Here is a 22,098-nt window from a genome sequence, read left to right as displayed (position 1 = left end):
AAGGAAGAATTGCCCCAATAGACAGGGGCGCGTTGTAGTAATGCTCGATTCTAAAACTAATCCAATAACAAGTCGAGAAGAAATGTACGCTCATGGGTTAATTACAAATGTGGGAAAGCCAAGCGCTGGGTTTTGCTGGTGTAATTCGTCGATAGCTCGTATTCGAACCAGTAAAAGGCGGGCCGATGCGCTTCTATACATACAGGCAATTTAGGTTCACCATTTTTCTATAGGGTGTTCAATCGATTAAAGAATCATCAACGTGTCCCTACGAAACCCGCGAAGGTCCTACTCCGGTCAAATGACACCCGACTTCTGAAAGTCTGGTGGTATTTCAGCCACGATATTTTTTGTACCGGAAGTTAAATAAAAAGGCGGCTTTTGTGCCATATGGAAACTAGACAAAGGCCTTCTTTTCCGAGCATGTACACATAATATGATAAATAGACAGTTTCAGTTCCCTTGAAAATTTGGGTTTTCGAGGCTTCCCTTTTTTTTTTTCTTTTTTTTTTTTCCCTATATGTTACCTAACGGCGATCTGCATATTTTAAAATATGTAATTAATATTCGTTATATCTTCCCTGGCAGCATCTGAAGACTATTCAGCTTTCGACTAGAGTATCATCTGCAATGTTCCTACACGCGTATAGCAGACGAGTATCGAGACAATCGACGCGTCAATATGGCCCGTTAGGAACGCCTGACGCCATTTCAATTCTACTACGACTCGTACGCTAGACAACACACGCGTACGTACACACCGGGAATATTGCCTCGGACATACAGTACAATCGTCTACTGCAATAGTCGCAACAGAAGCTGAAGCAGCTACAGAACGTTTGTTACCTTCATTTTAGCTTAGACCCATTAGTAATTCAACTGAAAAGAAGGAGCTATTTGCTTTTCTACTGGATGAAAAACAGCAGTTGTTTGCAATAAAAAAAAAAAAACAAAAACAAAATAATTTCTATGGAGATTTCACTTTGACTTATTTATTTTTCACCATTGACCTGTCAGTTTTGCTTGTCGTGGCGCTACTCGCGAAATCATATTGATTTTGTCGGCTTTTCAAATAATTTAGCAGAATGCAGGCAAAATGATGCCTGTGATGTTGCCTTCTACCTCTACGCCACCTGACAGGGAGCAAAACATATACCAAAACGAATACCAGGACGGCGTCGCTGGGCCTTTCGTCTCCATCCGTTTCGACCCTGCCCTTGCCTGTCTCCCTCCCACCGTTCAATGATTGTGAATGAATGAATTAACGGCTGATAAATTTGTAAACGTGACGCGCTGGCTGGCTGGCTGGCTGGCTGGCCGGCCGTCGTCGCGGGCAGCAGCAGAGGGGACGGCGAGCGGTGGCCTGACTCAGCAGCCGCAACCGTTGCCGCCGCGGTTGAAGTTGAAAAAAAGCCGACTAGACGACGACCATACGCGCGATCTTATTGGATAGCGTCGCTGCCGCCGTTCCTACTCAATCGACCAGACAAACTCATATAAACCTCTCAATATACAACAGGCATCTTTAACGCAAAAAGTGTACACATAAACGTCACACATTACACACACAGACGCACGTAGGCACGCACACCCATACAGTCACAAAAATGAAGTTAGGAGAAACGAGGTTTGCTTGATATCGCACGACGATCGGGGAAAGAAGATGGGAATAGGATAGGATGCGAAGAAGAAATGGACGGAAAAAAAAATAGGATTGAATTGAAATTTCACCGCGCTGCAGCAAGACGAAGGCACCCAAGATGAGTTCGAGTACTAGCTGTGTCTGACCAAATGGCGCTGATAGTAATTGCTCTATACAGACGTTTGTGATCTCTGTGTATGTTCGAGTATATATATGAGCCATCTTTTTTGCATCAAGAAATTCTGTTCGCAAAATGGAAGCGACCAACGTTAGGGAGAATCGTCTTCCCTTCCCCCTCCTTCTGTTCGTGGTCATCGCCGAATCAACAAATGCTAACACCAGTCACAAATCACAACTCGTCACTGCCCGCTTGTGCCTCTATATGCGTATTCTCCGTATCAGTTGTAGCGGTGAGCGCTATTCTTATTTTCATTATTTTTTTTTAATGAAACAAACATTAAAATATGCTGATGGTGTCCTATTCTGCAGCTTTTCTGATACATTGCGATGCGGCTGGTAAAACAGAAAATACAGAAAGTTAAATAGGAAGAACATATGTATTTGTAGACATTCGAGTTATCAAACACAATGAAGCTTAGAAGACTCGGAAAAGGATATCATGAAACCAGCGGATTGCAGTGAACGTGACGTCTTATATAGCACCGGTATTGAATTTGTATTAATGGTATTAATTTGTACTCACTTGCAAAGCGTGCCTATTAGTTAACCATCGCTGGGGTGGTTTTTACGGAAGAACTGTACGTTGGAAAATAGTTTAAATAAATAAATACAAAGGCGTCTTGTGCAGTGAGATAATTAAATTAGAGCTTTCCGCTAATTTTTCAACTGGTCTTGAAAAGTGTCGTTAGAAATTCTCATGATCGGCAGAAAAAAAAAAAAAAAAAAACCTGCTAATCCTGAATCTAACCCGGTAATGTATTATCACTAATACAATCCCTCATTGACCGATCAGATGATCATCTCCCTCTAAGGACCTGAACATCGAAAAAATGTAACAGAAACAGTGGCTTGGCTGTATAGTTTGCTATATCCTAGCAGAGTAGCTTTATAGTAGACGCACAATGTCGTTCCGACATTGTTCTGTAATACTAATCACAGGTTACTACCATACTTTCGCGAAAAGTTAAAGTATGAACGGCCTTAAGACAAGGTGAAAGGTACATGCAGTGAGGGAAATCAATTGGCTAGCTATTATTTTCATTAGGACCAACGTAACCAACTGTTCTATGCTGATACGACAAAAACTGGCCTGCCTGAGAACAACCTCCCGTTAGAAATAGTGAAAGTTTCTAGTCGATCGCCAACGTATTATTACACGAACACGAGGTGAATTGTTTATGTATATATGCCTGTTTAAAATGGGTATTTCAAATAGTTTCCTAAATAGAGCAGGAATATCGGCAGAATTCAGTCAAGCAAATGTAAGCTATATAGAGTAACGGCGGTGAGTCCTGGCGTTAGGCTGGCGCAGACGAACGCATTCGTGACCGGGTAATGGCCCGGTCATAAACATAAACAACTTCTATATGTTTGTTGCCACTGCTGCTACCCGACAAATTTTCTAGTGACTTTTTCGGGAGACAACTTTTTGAGATGGAAAAGTGGCTTAGGTGCAAAAGGAGATTTACTCGAAATGTTTAGGACATGGCCAAGCAATGGAACATGAGAGATTCCCCCTTGCTGTTTTCGACGTAAACATTTAAGAAGCATAAACACATTTATGGCAGAACTCGCCACTGCGAGGTATAGTTTCATTGCAGTGGGAGCCATCATCGGACTATGGCTCAGAGATGCAAATTAGGCGGGCGTTCTGCGCCGCGCGCTTCGATAGGTTGCTACTACGACGATGATGATGAGGTTGCTGCCTCAGCAGACCAGCCGGCACCTTCTTGCAATGTACCTCACAGCCGTAATGGGCTCCCAATGCTTTCCATATAGAGCAGCATTCAGTGGTATAGGGCAGCTTTGCTCACGCACGTGAATAAGTCCTGGCTGAGTGGGTGAGGGCAAAAGCGTACGCGAAAGAATGGAAAGGGGATAAACAGCGCTGGCCGAAGCAGCAGCTAGCTATCCCAGTCGGAACGAACCACCACGTTTGCTCCTCCCTCATAGTTTGCCCCCAAAAGTTACCTAAATGCATCCCTCCACTTATCGAATTCATATTTACTCTCCAGTAAGCATGTTTATATGAGAGTGGGTAATGCTGGTGTAGGCACTGATGACATTGCAACAGACGCTAATGACAATTGCTCTCCTGCGAAATTGTCAGAAGTGGATTTCCTGTGGAAAATTATTTCCTGGAAAGAATCAAGAAAATTCGAGATATGAACAGTACCCCGAAGTGCAAGACCTCTTACGTTGGTTGGGTGAATGGATAATGATTACACAATTGTTATAATTATTACTGGCATTATATCGTTCTATTAGATATTCTATGGTTAAAATACACTGTACTTACGCTTGGCAGCGGCGATAATCAGCAGAATATCCATCGGTTGATTGATGGGTCGGTCAGTCGCTCGCGTTAAGCTAACCTGAGCGTACCTAGCGCAGGCAGCAACTCGCTATATCATCGTCCAATGGCAGCTGCAGCGGATAGCTGGCCATAGCTGCCGACAATCTGTTTACTCCGTGTTCGAAGGCAGCTCGATGCTTTGTGCTGACTGCTTTAGTGAACGCTCTCCCACAGAAGCGACAACGTCGCTAGATCGCCTTTTGCTTTGAGAGTTTTTGTTCTCCTGATTATCTGCCAGCTCCTTCTTCTTCCCTGGTCGACCGGAAAGGAGACAGTGAGCCTTGGTTCGCCATTGGTCTCCGCTAATAACACTCGACTGAGGAAGGTAAGGTCCTTCTTTATCTTCCTCTGTGTAGTAGTGTCCTGCAGCGTCAGCTGGAGAGACAAGAAACCGTTGGTCGACGCACACTTAGAAGGAGAGAAACTATTTTTTTTTTTGTTTTTTTTTTTAGTATATCACTTCATTCGTAGTGGACCGGGCTCTTGTCTCCGGATGGTCGGTCGTCTCTCTTTGTCTGTTTTCGGTCAGCTCACCTGACAGATAGCTTGTTGAAGTCTGTGTTTAGATCGGGGAGCAGTGCCAGCCGGTTACGCCTAACAACGACTACAACCGCCTTCACTCTTCTACAATCAGTACCATCACCATTATCTCCAGTTGTGGTTACTCATCGGTTCTACTGTCGCAAGCTATCCTCACAGTTGGCTGTAACGCACTGACCGCCGGCGGCGGCCATGCCGCCGCCTCCTCCTCCTCCTCCTCCTCCTCCTTTTCCTCCCCTTCTCCTCACACAAACGTTTTTATCCCCCGGTGCTCGGCAACGAACATCCTTCGCTTTTTAGGACGACCTGACCCACCGGCAGTGATTTCGAGTGCTTTTCTGCCGCCGCTGTTGTCGCGAGCTCATTCTATTGCTGATGCAGCCGGTGCGATAAAGATCTGGCTAAACACGACAACGTTAACGGCAGCGTCAGCACGGCGCATCAGCCAGCCCGTTCATACGTACCGCTTCGTATGGAAATGGCTTGGAGAAGAACACTTACCACAGCAATGGCACTAGCATTGCAGCCTAAAACTGTATCAGGAAAGCAGCAATTTCCTGAACTATGCTGGAAATGAATGCGGACGACGCTTCAGTCATTCATTTCTAAGTCCCTTTCAGCCTCCTCTGCTCTTCTAAGCCAGGTACCCATATTTCTCGTCCTCCTCCTCCTCCTCCTCCTCCTCCTCCTCTCATTTACGCATTCACGCTTTTTTATGCGCTCAACGTCTCTGCCTGTCTGTCTGTCCGTCCGTCCGGCTTTCGTTGGTCTAGCATCTCTTGAGTAAAGACGGAGATATAATTGTAGAATCGTTGCGCAAATGGACGAGGTGACGCAGAGGCGCAATGTGGGGAAAAAGAACCGGCAAGAGAACTACATAGTGAACCGCAGCGGTTAGAAATACCACTCCACGTCAACCACCAGCTTAAGCTAAACTAATGAGGAGAGACAACGATTGTGAACAGGCACGTCGCCTGGATAAAAGACGACTATGTTCAATAAGAGGACAGTTACGTTGAGAGCGATGTCAGTTTCGGAGCTGGCAGGCAGGCAGACAGGCAGGCACGCCTTACGGCCAGGAAGAACGTTTTTATTCGCTTGTCAGTGATTTCTGTGGTGAGGCCTGCAGCCGCGTGCTCGTCATTCTGTAGGCGCTCTGTGAGGCGTATAGCTACCAGACTAGACCACTGTAAAATAAGGAACATGCATCTGTTATTGTATACGATGCTCGGTGAAGTACACCTACAATAATATTATTGTCGTTACTGCTTGATCTTTTCTCCTCAAATCTCGACATCGACAGGCTTGTCTTACTATCTATCTACCTGTTTATGTATGTTTATGATGTACTTGTATGTGTGTTTATGTATGTACCATCTCATCTATTAAACTCTATGACCATCTGTCACCATTACTTAATCAGTTAAGCATAACTTCAGACGGCCGATGACCCATAGCGAGCCCGAATTGAAGGTCGGAAATTATTTTATTGGATCGGTAGGTTTTCGTCCTGGTGAAAGCTGCGTGTACGATGAAGCCGATTGGATGATTAATCTTTCCTGGAGCACTTCATCTTAATCTGGCCAAACTCGAGTTTGGTAAATGTTGATAATCTCTTAAAGGTATATATATACAAAATACACATTAGATCTTAAGAATAATTTTCAATATTTCGTGATGGTTTTTGCTGAAAAACTGATGATGAACTCATATATTATAATTGGTAAAATACCTATATCGGGAAGTTTCTGGATGATAAACTGCAGCGTTACGTATTATCACTGTTCATACACATACATTTTGGCAAAACTGTTGGAGGTTAATTAAGTACCTTGACCACGGGGTAATTTCCTTACTCTAAATGTTCATTTCGATCATTTTTAAAACAGTTGGTTTGACCCCAATACGTATGGCTCATAATCGTCGGTTGAACGTAAAGTTTTGCTTGGGAGACGGCGGGGGGAGGGGGTAGCATTAATTGACATGAAGAAGCAAGGTAAGTGCAACAAACTATTGAGACTACGACAACGTTCCATTGGGGTATCGAAAATGACTCTAAAAGTGTACGTAGCCTATGTTAGGGGAAGTCAAAGATTGAAGCAGTTCTAGATGAGCAAGCGGAAAAAATGTTCCGCTTTATTTATATTGATAATTTTAAAGCCGTGGTTAGTTCTAAGCTATCGATAAAATATATATATATATATATACAGTGAAATAATGGCGTTCAATATCTCTAGCAAGGATAATTAACTGGATAATTACGACGCGATAATAAAATTACCTGATAAAAAAATAACAACCTGCCACCTCAATAGGTGGCAATGAGCAGCCGCTACATTGAGCGTGACACTAATTAGGTATCAGTCTGAGACGGCGAAATAATCACGACGTGGGAACGGAAATGTCAGAATATTTCTACACTTCGGGAGAACGAGATGCTCAAAGCTGACTTTAGGACCATTGCAGCGACATATTGTAGGTTCTTTAGTTTAATGCAACCCGAATCAAGCTCGTTCGTATCAGAAAACTATTCTGTAAAACTGTATGTAGACTGGGCGTATATAAATTTAGCCGAATCAGTTTTATATATACAAATAGGGATTTCGCGGATCGGTCGCGTTGCTATTATTTTTTACGGCTGGAATTACGTTATCATACGAAAATGGTCTAGAACGAATCTACCGGTAAGGGCGGCCGTATGTTCATCAAACTCTCATCTACTAGCTCGTCATGATTGATCCATTGTGACATTGTTAGTGAAACTAGAAATGTTTGCCATTGATAAATGGAGCTCCACAAAGGACCATATGGCCATATTGGTCAGTGCTGATTTCATGCGGGGAAGCGGATGGGTAACAAAACGGAGTATTTTTTCCTACGCTTACGATGTTTTACGACAACGAACTTACTAGCAAATCAGACAGTTCGAATACCACGGTTCGTCTGGCGTAACTCCAAATCTGCCTTTCGAGTCACTCAATTATTGGCATATCTACGAGTTTTTTTTTTAACATGCGCGCCGCCAAGAGACATCTCGAGCACACTCGAGTAAGCATGAGTCTGGCATGGTAAGTGCCGTCGTTACCTCAGAACTATGCTTAACTTTACACTATATATATATATCATATTCTGAGGCTACTTGGATGTTTCAGTTATTCTGTAAAATACCCATCTCATGTAATAGAACTTAATCACTTCTATGAAACGTTTTTTGCTTTCCGTTTGCCTTTGAAGATATCGCTTTAGTTCAATCGAAGCTGTGGTAGAAAAAAAAAGCTGGTTAATTTACTTTCTAAATAAGTTCATGAAGCATTGAGCTATTACATATAGGTTCAATCTTGGAAATTCTGTCTAAATAGTACTCACTAAGCTCGGAACCTTGGTGGTATTGAAACTTTAAATTCAAGTTCCTGGCTTATAATGATTCTAATATACAGCTTTGTTCGAAAATTCTCACGCTGTATTAGTAAGGTGAATCTTTCATTTACAATACAAAATTTGTGCGCAGCTACGAGAAGTTTTAACCTAACAATTGTCAAGTCACTCTGCTCTTTACCAGGCTTATTGACATTTTCCCCGCTTTCGATAATCTATAAACCCACGGCGATATTTTACAGGCGTTCGCAATCTGCCATTTTGCCGCAAATGCCACTTACAAAAAGGGCATTTTCCCGCCCTTTTTGTAAGCGGCATTTGGATCTCTCTCAATTTTTTGACAAAAAAGGCTCATAGACGTATGTAATGAATTTACCAGGTCAAATACACTTTTAGTCGTGGAAAAGGTAAATATGTAAAATTTCTGGTTTCTTCTGAAACACGTTACCTTTTGTCTATCACAGTAGTAGTCTACTATACCACAAACATGTAGTTTCTCGGCATCGTACTTAATATTTCTGTGACACTAATCACTTATAACGATAACTAGTAACTAGTAAAAGCAATGAAAAATAACACGATTGTTACTCTACCGCCTTAGCTGCGTAGAGTACGGAAGAACAAAGTACGTTATTTGCCCTTAGTGCAATTGGGGTAATTCTATAAAATGGTCGTCTGCACCATTTGCTTCCAATAAGAGCACGTCCTCATTATCAAACATATTCATTTCGAGCTGACGTTCGCATTTTAACTTATAGTACATGCAAACCTCATAAAGTCATTTAGAGGCCCTTTCTTCTCGCGAAACTCCAGTTGAAGTACACAGGCAATACCAATAAGAATAGGATATGTCAACGGAATTGAAAGAGAACAGGTAGTCTTTAAAACTCTTAAAGCAATCTAAATACGCCCAAGTTTCTACGTTATCAACTGCGATTGTGACGACCTCTGGCTATTTGACTTTATGATCTATTATCTGCTTTATATCAGATATTTCATCATCGCTAGTTGAGGCTCTTCGGCAGTTTGTACATCCCAAAATCAGCTTTCAATTGCATCAACTTAAAAACAAATGGTTGCACTTCACAGTCATTTAAGTAGAACAAAACTTTAGAAAGGCGTGAGAAAAAATTATGGACTTCGAACTATGAAGCAGTGAGGTCGAGCATTGCACAATAGAATACGGAAGAAATCGTTCAGGAACAGTTAAGGGCTATATAGATGCGCATATCAAATCTAAATGGCTATACATACACTAGTTTATAGCAGGTGATTATCATTCATCCTAGTCGGTCACAGAGCAACCGTATATTTGAACTGGCCATCCCATAGCAAATCACCGAGACGGATCCTGCCGTAGTTGAATTGAAGCTGAAGGACGCAACGAGATGAACGTTAGTAAATACACAAGATTTGCGTCGTCTTAAGCCCAACAGTCTTTTCTATGGCCGTCAGGAAAATCCTGGTCGAACGCAAACTGACCGAAGTAAATGCTCACTCTTGAGACCGCAGTTCGTGTAACAACTGAAGTGCCTTCCCGATCGAACGTTTCAAGTCGATCTTGTCAGGCCTTGTTGAAGTTTTTGGAACCTATTTTTGAAACAAGGTAAATGAAGAACTTAATGCGCGGAATAGCCTTGATAAAGTGAGGCTCTCAGGTAACAGGGCTGTTTTTGGCTGCAACAAAATTTAAAGTTTAGATATGCGTAGGCCGAACAAGGGAAATATAGGAAAAAGGAAGGTCTCTTGTGTTTCGCGCCGTGCTGCGAACGGACATCGCTTTCCTACACATTATACTGATATGCTATATATCAACATTTCATTTATTTATCAACAATTCATCGTAGTATGTGCTTGAAACTTATGATGTAAATTCTTTGTCAAGTGAAAACTTTAAATTTTATTTGGTTAATCCTATGCTCGTTTATTTATTGTCATCTTCCTCGGAAGAGTACCTAGCCTAATTCTAATACATGTGAGAGCGTCGTGAATAAAGTCCTTTGTTGGGCCTTGTAATAACCATCGACTGAAATTTTTTGCATGCGATACCCGGGCCATAGATTCAGAACAATGGGCTTAAAGATAGGTCGAACAGGGTAAATTTTTCGTTAGGCTAGCTATCTGTTAAGATAAGTTTAAATTTAGGTCGAGTCCTTTAATTCTTGACAAGGCTACGCATCTCGTGAATTCTCGTACCTATATATTTACAGTAAATGCTGATTCATCTCTCCCTGTGACCTTGGACAGCTAGTCACTACATAATATCTTCAAGGATTTCCTGCGATTAAGATGTAACGTCGTTAAATTTATTCTAAACAGAACTTCAATAAGCAGTGTTTGCCGGGGTATCTTTTATTTGCGAACTTCAACTGCTTATGGCGAGACACTTAGACACTTATTCTTTAGGCAAGTTTGAGGACATTTTGGTATGACTGCATTAAAGTGTATAATGCTTTTGAAGCTGCGCCCATCATACAGCTTTCTTGTTTGTGTTCTAAAGTTCTCTCGTCGAATGATAGCAAATCCCACGAATCTAAATTTGAAATGATCTTATTTCGGGTTGACTTCTGGTTTGCATTTCTGTATGATACGTGTGCCTATTACGCGCTCATCATCCCTGTCACAGCTCCTCGCCGCACCTATGGTGTATAATAGGAGAATACCAGAAACAAAATATTTCCAGCTCACTTAATCCGACCAGGTAAATCCTGCTCTTTCTTCGTTCGCCCCCCACAAGGGTAGCTTGTTATTCTCATTAGTCGAGTCAAAAGTCGGCTCCACACGAGACGCCCTATGCAAGCCTCGCTCTGGCCCACGCGATCTTTAAAGAGCGACAAGCCCTTTCCTTGCCTTGCATTTCGTTACTGAAAAATTTCCTACTGATGACTCGTGTGGATAGCGAATTACTTCTGGTGGGAAACACCTATTTACGGTTATACATCAGGTGCCGCTGTCTGAGTTTTCCTTTTTCCGTTTCCACTCAGGGTAAAAAACTGCTGAAACACAGAAGAGCAGATGGGCCATCCACTCTGTAGATAGGCGAGAGCTCTTCGAGGATGGGCGGAATGTTCGCAGTCGTTGTTGTAGTAGTAGCAGTGAAACTGCCTGTTACTGCAGGCCTGATAGAGACCGACATGCCTTAACTTCGGACCGAGGACGCCGCGCAAGCGACAAGCAGCCAGACGCAGGCAAGGGAGAAGCGGAAATCAGCACAAAATATCGGTGACAACAAATTGCCTTCTCCCCTGGTTTGCTATGACCCCTCCCGGCACGCGATCGTACCCACTTTCGTACCGACCTTACGTAACGTAGACCGAAAATATTTAGCCACATTTCACTATACTATTGCGAGTATATATGTCTATTTAAATCCAGCGAGAATAAGTTTGGTCGTGTGCCAAAAGTGGGACGGACAGACAGACCACTGACGAATAAAGGAAGAGGACTTCAGCAGGACATATAAGGGAACACGGTAAGTTCATTATGATGTGACGGCGGATGCGTAATTACTTCCGTACTTCGTTGATATTCACTGAGGATGCTATCGACTTGTGTCCACTACAACGGTACAAACGGCAAAGAAAGACAACCAGCTTTGAAAACTGGACTTTGTGTCGTGTTAATTCGCGCTTCTAATCAAACTCGAACGTTACCTAACGAAATTGAGCCCCTAAGCGGTTGAAATACTTGAGAATAATGGCTTGACTAAAGTCGTCAGGATTTATCAAGTATGTGCTTCCTTTTGTGCTGGGTTCAAGCACATGAGGTCGAGTAAAAGGAAAAACTCAATAAAATTATGTGCCAATTGTCGAAATAATCGTTTAACAAAACGCTGGATGTTCGCTGTTATGATTGCAGATGTCTGCGTACGCTATGGATCTGGTCCGTATTTCGCAGGAGCTGAAGCTCTGTATCCGGATCTCGTATATATTCATGCAGCCAGTCTCGGTAGCGGGCCGGTAGATGATTGCGTTGATGCTAGCGACAACCTTCTCGGTGTTTGATATAACTCTAAGAAAAATATTCAAATAAGTTTTAACCATACCACCTTCATATAAGTTAGTCATTTAAATTCTGCTTCGATAAATCCAACTGTACAGCAGTGTCGTAATGCGGGAAAAACCTTTTACGTAGAGAGTGAAGTTAGTGTAAAAATGATATGCGTAAGTATTTTCATAAAAGCCATTTAATAGATGACTTATACAACGAGAGGTAGGAAAATTTAATCTTGTCCTAACAGTCGAGTTTAGATTTAGGGCGTAGAAACGACGCTTAAATCAGCACAATCGTTACAAGTGCCATAGAAGGACTTTGTTAACCGCTTGCAAGAATACTTCTACTATTTTTAAATACGATTGCTTTCTATAGGATCAACACTAACACTTCACAGCCTCTGAGACATTAGATGGACAATAGAGACATTGGATCGTTCTGGATATCGTAATCGTTGTAACGGAAATCTCACATACTGTTAACTGGTATTTGCTGAGCGCGAGACAAAATTTAACATTTTTCAATGACAACAGGACAACAAAAGGCAGCCTCACAAGGGCTATTAGGTACTGTGGCACATAGAGGTTGCGAAATGCTTATACAATGTATTGATTATTCTACGTAATGCACAAAATGTCGATCTGTTCTGTGTCATTGTTTATAATATGATTGTATAAGTACGGATCGGGCACACGTTAGAACGATACAGGATGATATAAGAGCAACAAGTACCCGTCGAATACTTAAGGTAAGCAAAGTGCCCTCAAGAATACTCGCATATCCTCTGGGTGACCGCATTGTTGGTCCGTTCATGTTTATATATCAGCTCTCCCACCCATCTTCTGTCTGCGTCTCCATGGCACATACAGACGCGTTTCTAACAATGTAACGATGGTCATGATGGTGGTTTATCTTGTTTTACCTTACAGCCTACGCTTCGACGATCTGAACCGTTCACAAATATCCTAACGAATGGTTTTGACTATCCGCATTTAGTTGCAGGACAAAAATTACCATGCACCTGAAAATACATTTAGGCGACGTCTATATTCCGCAACATAATCTACCAACGTCGAGTCCTTTCACAAATAATAGGTGATTAAGGGGACGCGGTGCAGGGTAACTAAAACTATCTTGAATTCCTTTTGTATCTAGAATAGTACTAGTCTCGTCGCATCGGCAGGAGGCAAATAATCTCGATAAAGCATCTGAATGTGGATTTGTTAGATGAAGGCTTCCAGAAACCCGGTCCTCTCTAGATGGGCCTAAGTCAACGAGGGAAGCAGAATAAAATGATTTAAGAAATTCTTAAAAGTAAATTATTTGTTTGCAATGACGCATGCTCAATATAAATTATGGCAATGTTTTCTATCGTGACTGTCGTACTTCTACTAGTATCTCTTATTATAAAACTATTTGTTTTCGTTAATGTAAAAAGGGAGTCTATTTAATTCATCATACGACCGTTATGTGCATGTTTGCCTCTACCAGGTAGCATACCTTATTATCAATCATTGTGATATAATATAACTGTGATTTATTTAGTAAGTTAAGATTCCAATGCAACCTTGAAGAACCTCCATGTTGGATGTTTTGTTTTCTGAGAGTGCGTTTTTCCCAAATGCTCATAATACGGTTTTAAAGAGTGCAGATATTTAGTCCTGCATGAAATACTTTCACGTTACACTATCAGGCTGCCGAATCCTCCGATGCTAACCAGAAGTATCCATGAGAAGATTCGCCCGACACAGTTGCGTTCTATCAGAGACCCTAGTAGGTCTATCAGGACATGGTCCATCGCATCTTTATGCACTATTCGAACATGCGTCCTAAGGCATCAGTCGGAGCATCATGCCGGTTTGGCACTAAGATGCTGAATTTCCAGCTCACCTGATCATGTCTATGCATATATATATATATATATATATATATATATAGTTTACCCGATCATATACAAAAGTGACCAGTTAGTCTAATTCAGATATACTCATTTTGTTATTATCAATGCAGATATTCACACGGACGAGTTTTGTATTACTACTATGTTTAGAGATCTCTGGACTTGACGTCCCTTGGACCTTCGTCAGTTTTGCTGAGCCGTTGGCGGTCCGCATCAACCTCGATGCCGACGTTCAATGGAGAAAAGGTTCGAGCGGACGCGCAAACAGTCATCAGATAACTGGAATTCGCTTAAGGGATACTGGGACTAAAGGGCTGCCTAATCTGCTTTCAGCTTCTTTTGTCACGCGGTATCTTGCGTGTTCGAAACGGTGCATGGCATCCGAAGACCATACTCCGAGGAACGATAACCTATGACGAAGCTGGATGAATATCTAGATACTGAATGCCAACCATAATTCAACTTGTGCGACAATCCCCTTGCACATCGGACAAACGGCGGACGACAAAGGTGATATCTTTAGTTCTCCGACGAGGCTAAATTTTCCATCCATTCAAAAAAAGTATAGCGTGGCCAATATACAATTCTACAATAGTAACAATCATCATGTGTTAGATTACTGGATCTTTAGATTAATACAAAACGCGCTGATGCCCCGTGACCGCGTTATTTTTTTTTATGTACATGTATGTTTTGTTATTAAATTACAGTCTTTACCGAAATGGGGCAGCCTAATTGCATTGCAGGATCGATAACCTATACGATATAACTGAGCTGGTTAAATTCCATGGCAGAGTTAATCGGATCGAGTGGAAGCTGGAGCACGGCCAAATGGAAAAGCCTGCAAGGCCATCCATTCGGATACTGTGCGTCTAGAGTCAATTCACCAAAGCGACTGTCGAAATAATAGTCCTAAGAATTATATAAAATAATAATGATAACGTTTATGACAACAGCAATAATAATATACCCGGATAAAGATATAAACTCTCTCTGTTCTGCGTGCTTAATCAAATCAATGCGCACAAACGTAAAGCCGTTCATTGTTTGAAGTGTACTAGTTAGAGCATGAGGAAAGACACGGATCTAACACGGATAAACACGATCGTTGTGCTGTTTTCGTTTCGATTTATATACGGGATGAACTTTTCAAGTTCTTAAACTTAAAGTTTCCACTCAGTTGTTCTTAAAACAAAAGTTTTTTTGCATGCGGCAAAAGTGTTACTCCCGACGGCCATATTGATTCATGGTGGCCACCGTTTACATAGATTACGTCTTCGATTCGGGGACTAAACGGTTCACACGCTGATGTAAATGTTTGTTTCGTGTTTCTGCGAATCTTGTCTTGATAGCATCAGTAAGCAAGTCGACGTTGTCATGTTAGGACTCGCTGGACTCTCGCTTAATCCAACGAGTATAAACGTAGACTATACGGACGGTCCTATTCTCAAACAGTTAGTTCTGCACTAACCGGCCAATGTGTGCAAATGTAACAGCTGGCTAGAAACACAGTGGCCTTTCTTCAAGTAACACAGTCGGTTGTTGAACATGCAGTCTGCGAACTTCTACGACGAAGCGTTTGCTTTTTTGGCAGAATTATGATAAATACTGTATTCAGAACGCGAACATTAACCGATCATTTGTATGTAGAATAACTATTAGGTACGTGAGCAACTTCCCCCAAGTTAGATCCGTTAGCTCAGTTGCTTGAAGTTGTATTTTTCCTTAAGTTTGACATTTCATATTTCAATAGGAGATATATAAACAATATAAGCAGTGGTAGCATCACGTGTTGAAACTAACCGGGACACTCCTGCACGGAAAGAGGCTAGGTCTATTTCGAACAATAAGTTGATACAAAACTTCCCGGTTGGTCAAATTTTAGGCTAGATATAAAGTTGCTGAACGCAATTAACGCTGTGTCACAACTTATCGGGATGAAATTCATAATGTACGGGCCTCAGAACGCGCTGAAAACAAAATGTGGGTTTTGCAAAAGAACGTAAGTTCGTATAGAAAAATCGACTCACTCGGGCCCTATTGCATAGAAACGATGTGTTTTGTAACCTGATTTTTAAAATATTCGCTAAGATTATTTGGTAATGTTGCGGCTGAAAGAAACCCCAGAAAAATGTGTAACTCGAAATAGTGACGGTAGAAAATGTAAGCAGTTCTGCGTAGATTCCAGGGGGTTAAGCTTGCTGTATACTGAATGGGAAGACTCGGACCAATGTAGTGGTAAGCCGTTAAGTTCAATCCTTGAATACGATAATGCTGAATAATGGTACATCGGTCAAATAGCGCTGGTGCACCCTAGTCAGCAACTGCGATTAATTAACCCAAAAGACCAAAGCTTAACATTAAGCTTAGTATGAAACGAGACTTAGTAAAGTCTGATTTTTTCACAGGCTAAATTTTTTTATTCGGTTTAGGACATGCGCCATTATTGCCAGTGCTGCTTGGATAGTAACTATTCCTTTTCTGCTGCACAAGTTTATGGTACGAAAGTCTCGAAGAGCAACTTTACACCACGTTGAGATGGCATTCATTTTTCTATTACAAAATTGTCTAAATTAAAAAAATAGGTAGCTGATGAAAGCAATCGTTCACAGGTGTAGTCGACGACAAAAAGCCTTTAACTTTAAGTCATGCATCTTTGCCGCCCTGATACTTGCGGTGTAAAAGCGAGCTTTATCATGCAATAATAAAAGTTGACCCCTTCTGTTCACTGATCCTGACTGCTAAGTTTTTTCAGCGTCAGCCCCGATTATTGATCTTACACTTAGGCCGTAATCGACAAAACAGGATACACGAAGCTGTCCCGGATAGCACTTGTATTAGGTGATCAAACAGGTAGCATAAGGTTTTACAACTGTACTCTGTTTGCCCCAGGCTGGCATTCCGCCGGTTCAGTTGCATCCACCGACTAATTTGACCGGTATTCCCTGATTATCGTAGAGGCTGTGTTTTTTTTTTTTAATCACAAGTTAGAATTCAGTCCAAAAGAAAGGAGTCACTATTGGAAACACTTCTAAGCCTTGATTTTTATCTTTTTCTCCAACTGTGCAGCAATAATTTGTTTAGCCAATTCATTTGACCGAGTTGAGGACGCATAACATTTTTAAGTACATCCAACGTCGCTGCTAAAACGCGCGCACTTTCAAAAAGGATTTTTGATGAGATCCATTTCAGAGTTTAGTGAGCGGTTACTTGGGAAAATTACGGGCAGGAATTTTCTGAACGAAGAGCTTACGATATTTTTAGTTGTAGGACCTTTGCCGAACACAAGGTTTATACGGCGAGCTGTCTCCGCCATTGTAGTTCTAAGATAGAACTCGTATTCGTAAACCACATACATAGATTTTTCAGTTTTTCATGGCTCATTGCAACTCGTCCGCTGAAAGCTCAAGTGACACTGTCTAGATGAATGGTCTCGGGTTTACAAGGGTCTACAGGCATCTTGAACGTCAAAAGGTGTCGTGAAGGACGCACCACTATATGACAGTGTAATTTTAAAATATAGAAATAAGGCTTGTTACATTGATACTGGACGATTTAATATTACTAGCCAGTAACTACGCTTCTCCTCATAGATCAGTTTAAATAAATTAGAATAAATGAGCACCAAGCGTGGACGTATCTAAATTCTCGATAGTATCTTGTGTGGCGCTGTAAAGTTATTCTCAATTTTTCGATACTTCAAAAAACTGCTACACCTTTACGAAGCTATACTCATACGTTCCTTTACCGTACAATTGTTGTTAAGACAACTGTTTTTGACTTCTTAGTAGGTCGTAGAGAATAAATAGTATTTACAAGTCGTCTAGCAGCGACACTTCCGTGCGATCTTTTCTCTTTTAGGCCGCGATTGTCGCGAGTAAAAGCAGAATCTCAGAATAGTACAAAGTGGCTGGTTTTTATGACGGTCTGTTCTCCGCATTATGGAACAATACAAAAACTCCAAATCATCAGCGTCGTTTTGGCACTAGAGAATGATAGGACATGGCGCGACGTTCTATAACTGTCCGAGTCTAGGCCGAAAACTCGTTGCGTACACAGCCTCACAGTCCTAACAAGGGACCTAGCTAGAGATAGCAGCAGCGACTAGCCCCAGCACGGGTGTGACTCGACGTTAGAGAATACTCAGGAAAATTGAATCTGCCGCTTTCTGTCGCCTCACCCTTGTCGATTATCAGCGAGAAGACGATATGGGCAGCAGTACTGGACGAATTGGAAGACATAATTTCCAATAGCGTTTCGAAAATTCTCTATGTAGCTCTATATATATAGAAGCAACGAGATCTCTGAATACTGTCTTACGAGCGCTATGATAATGAAAACTTATATGGATTACAATGGCATGATCATCTTGTTTTATTGTATTCAAGCGAAACGCTTCTGGTCACCATGACTCAGTCGTGTATCGCTAAACGACACCTTATATGCGGTAACATATATTAATTATTACACAGAACGGGTAAGAGAAAACGTTGAACCGGTGTGGCTTGTTGGCGTCTAACAAAATAGGAAGCACCTTGCGGTCCTTAGAAGCCCGTTATCAACTGGAAGTCTAACGATTTTCTAGCGAATCTGCTTTTTTTGGACCTAGTATAAATCGTTTCTTTTCAAAAATTAGCCTGGCTCGTGAACCTGACGGCAAAGCCATTCGCAGCAATATCGTTATGGACTATCATAATACTGACGTTTTATGTATAAACTATCGGACCTTATTACTATTAGTCACTGTTCTTTAATCTTTAAATATATATGCTGTCTAAACGTCAACTATCATTGTTCCGTTGGAATCCGTTTTCAGCAACAAATTCGAAAAATTTGACCTTTCTATTGTTGCTATAGGAAGATAAATCCTTTTGTCCGTTGGCAAGAGACCGCTAAATCATGCCACTTTGGCGCATCAACGAAAATTATCTCTAGCGTCCTATCTGGCGGAGACGGTGAGCGCACATCTCGCCAATGGCTACTACGCTGCTTGAAAAGTTGTTCGTTTCCAAAGGATTACTTTACCTTGATCCGTCAGAAATGTCCACTAGCTATTAAACACGTATTTAGGTATCCTACCCGGTACATTTCTGTAATGTAGGAATGACCTAGGTGAATCTTTATATCACATCGACAACTTGAGAAGACGACAATATAGGTGGGTAAGTTTAATAACATTTATTCGCTCTTCTGTAAAAGTACAACTTCAGTCTAATTCCCCTGTGATTAAAGGTTTTCGTATGCGTGGCAAGCAGTGGGCCTAATTTCCCTGCAGATTCGTAAAATCCTAACACAGATTTCCCTATTTCAACATGTATTGCACACTCTTTCCCACTCAAGTGTCTGCGTCATTAACTTCGTCTACTCGTGCACGCAACGGCACGCGTAAGTTTCATGAATAAGTTAATTGTGTAATTCTCATCGTTGCTCACAGGTGGTTCTCAAGCAAAAAGTACAATCCATGATTTAATGCGCTCTTCACTACGTTCTATCATTAGGTATATTTATACAGCATTGACAGAAACAAACTAATGAGTGGAGCGTACCGACCGAGAGGGAAAGCCCTCGCTCGCTGGGCATGTGTGACGGTATTTAATGATAAATAAAGGACGCAAAGTAATTGTCCTTAGTACCACACGGTCGTTGTAAATAGTCATTGTAAAATCTTGTCAAGCCATAGTCTGATGTTGGAAGTAAGCCCAATAATAACAGTTGCCAGTTGTTTAATTTAGAATGCGAAATTATAAAAGCGTATGGGCTTTTATAGCTGATTAAGGCAAGCCTTATGTTCGGTGCGGTATTACAATATGCGCTTTGCTTGTGGAGCTTGACAGCTGACGCTTGGTAACACAAAATTAAAGCAAGAATAGCTGATGAGATAACCCTTCCTGCTTTTCAATCTGTCTGATCTGTGGTAGAGTCTGACATTGCGCCTCTATATAGATGGGAGGCCTGAAGCTTGCTGTAGCTATGTTTCATCCAACAGAAGCTTGTCAAACCCGTGACACAGGCAACAAAAAAGCCTAATACTATTATAAAAATTAGCAGAGTGAAAAGCAAGAGTTGTCTTAGTAGTAAGGCATACTATATATATTTTGTCCGTAAGATTTCAACTACATTTTTCACCCGGCTTACTGACGACGACTGAATAATTTAGAATTTGTTGCAAAATCCGGAAAGAGATCTATTACCTTACGCTTGACTGCATCGCCTAGGCGGCCGATGCGCAACCGACGGCAGACAGCAACAGCCCCGCATCGTACAACTGTTTTTTTTTTTATCAAAATACCCGTCGTACGTATCACCTGCTATTGCATTACGTTAATCTTAAACCACCTACAGCTCCATTGAGCAAGCGGGAACAGTATAGGAGGAAAGCTTATTTGACATTAGTATTATACATATGTATTATGCAGCAGAGCAGGAGTGTACGGTAGAACTGCCCTAATGCGAAGGACACAGGCATCCTATACAAGACGTATGAGGTATGGTGGAACAATTTCGAAACAGTTAAAGCCGCGTCCAATAAGCTCGTCCCCTTCAACGAACAGTCACATGCTCTTCGCTTCTTCCCAGGATAGCACTAACCCTTTGTCAAGCTATTTCGGCAGAGAGATCGTCCCAGTGGAGGATTTCGTAATACGCAGTAGCAGTGCTCGGTGCTTGACGGGTGCTCACCCAACAAAGGTGTCACCATTCATCATGCAGGGATACAATAACACCTTTCTACCAAACGCGTTATAACCGGTAACTAAAGTTTACCAGAAGTCAGCAAGCAATGCGAACCGCTCCTCCAAATCCGCGAACGGATGGATACATGGGAACTTCTGGGTGTCGCTGAAGAACTGCCCACTCTTAGTCTGCGCAAGCACACGAGATGTACTCTCAAGTGGCTATTTTCTCGTCGTTGTGAACAGTGCGCTTGACTAAGTGAGAAAGAGATGCGTTATAGCCATAGCTCGGGGTTTTACTAGATAGCAGGCCTTTTGCGTTTCAGAATGAGCCAGTGGGCGCAGGCAGATCCTTCGAGCAAAGGTTTGTATTGTCCTGTGGGAAAAGATACAAATTATTCGGCTCCGTGAATACTGGCATAGACTAACACAATCGACCACGTTCGCTTGTCTGTTAGATGGCTTTAAACTAATCCGACAGACGTTCGATCATGTAACTACGTTTATGCCTTTTGTCCTAATGGCCTGTTTGAATCAACACCTGAAAATGTAACGAAAAACAGTATTTATAACGGGAAACAGCACCCTTTTTCTAGAAGGAGGTATCTTTGTGAGTAGTTCAGTTGAAATGTATCAGTTGGTGAAGTTTTACGATCGAGCTGCTCGGAAAGCCGGAAAATTTGCTCAATTTTAATGATGCTTTCATATAAGCTTCAGTTAATCAAAGGTAGTACTCGTGAACAGGTAAATTATTTGATTAAGAATAGAATTAACAAAAATAAGATTATTTCAAAATCGGAAAAATTAAGATAGAGAAAGGAATTGAATAATATTAATAGGTTATAAGAGTTATTAATTAGAGTAAGTGTTGCTCATGAGCACCTTATCTATTTGACTTAATAACAGCTGAGTAACAAAAATAATATATATTTGTATAAGGAGTCACATCGTCACAATGGGAAAATGAAGTTTGCGTTCATAGTTGTAAACGCTAGCTAATAGCGTTAACTCCCCGGGTCGATGTTGCTTTCGCAGATGTAGCCGGTTGTACAAAATTTAGTTAAACTATATGATCTCGATCATATAATGGAGAAGATCGTCTTCTAGAGATAATGTTTTTGATTTGAGAAGCAGCATTTTACATGAGGATGAATCCTCTACGAAGTCCCGCAGCGAAACTCGAGCATCAGAGACGGCAACAATAGATCAGAGAATGGCACCGATACCCTTAGCCCACATGAGGGTGTTCATGTTTTTTTCTGCATTAGCTGATGATCAGTTCCGATCTCTGAACACCAAATTGTGGCCATAGCGTACGCTATTCCGTCACAGTCTTGTTTTTGTGGGGAGAAGAGGTCGTAAACGATATTAGACGTCACGGTATTTACTTCTGGAAGCAATCAGTCTATTCGCGCTCTTGGCCCCGACAAAAAAGTAAACA

General features: G+C 41.6%; 1 protein-coding gene and 2 long non-coding RNA genes across 6 annotated transcripts in view; 1 reads left to right on the top strand and 2 right to left on the bottom strand.

The window, feature by feature from the left end:
• Positions 1–964: 964 nt before the first annotated feature.
• LOC147756151 (uncharacterized) lies at positions 965–5,270 on the bottom strand. The gene is made up of 2 exons (XR_015327630.1): positions 4,122–5,270; positions 965–3,960 (listed from the first exon to the last, which is right to left on the bottom strand). It is a non-coding gene; the product is annotated as an uncharacterized LOC147756151 (long non-coding RNA).
• On the top strand, positions 1,593–15,212 carry LOC147756150 (uncharacterized). Of its 3 annotated transcripts, none has more exons than XR_015327629.1 (5): positions 1,593–2,307; positions 6,220–6,340; positions 11,078–12,834; positions 13,083–13,181; positions 14,320–15,212. It is a non-coding gene; the product is annotated as an uncharacterized LOC147756150 (long non-coding RNA). The 3 variants fall into 3 exon arrangements; XR_015327627.1 differs by adding an exon at positions 14,097–14,232 and having other exon boundaries at positions 11,078–13,181; XR_015327628.1 differs by having other exon boundaries at positions 11,078–13,181.
• A 3,937-nt stretch (positions 15,213–19,149) lies between these two features.
• Positions 19,150–22,098, bottom strand: part of na (sodium leak channel non-selective protein na) — a 43,481-nt gene continuing 40,532 nt past the window's right edge. For both annotated transcript variants that reach the window (XM_086988968.1, XM_022801755.2), the window contains one exon: positions 19,150–21,198. In XM_086988968.1, coding sequence (XP_086845094.1) covers positions 21,161–21,198 — 38 coding nt within the window. In that variant the 3' untranslated portion in view covers positions 19,150–21,160. The remainder of the gene's footprint in view (positions 21,199–22,098) is intronic.

The sequence above is a fragment of the Varroa destructor genome, unplaced genomic scaffold (assembly GCF_002443255.2).
Source record: "Varroa destructor unplaced genomic scaffold, Vdes_3.0 BEIS01000004.1, whole genome shotgun sequence".
NCBI lineage: Eukaryota > Metazoa > Arthropoda > Arachnida > Mesostigmata > Varroidae > Varroa > Varroa destructor.
This window is presented reverse-complemented; position numbering and strand designations above follow the sequence as displayed.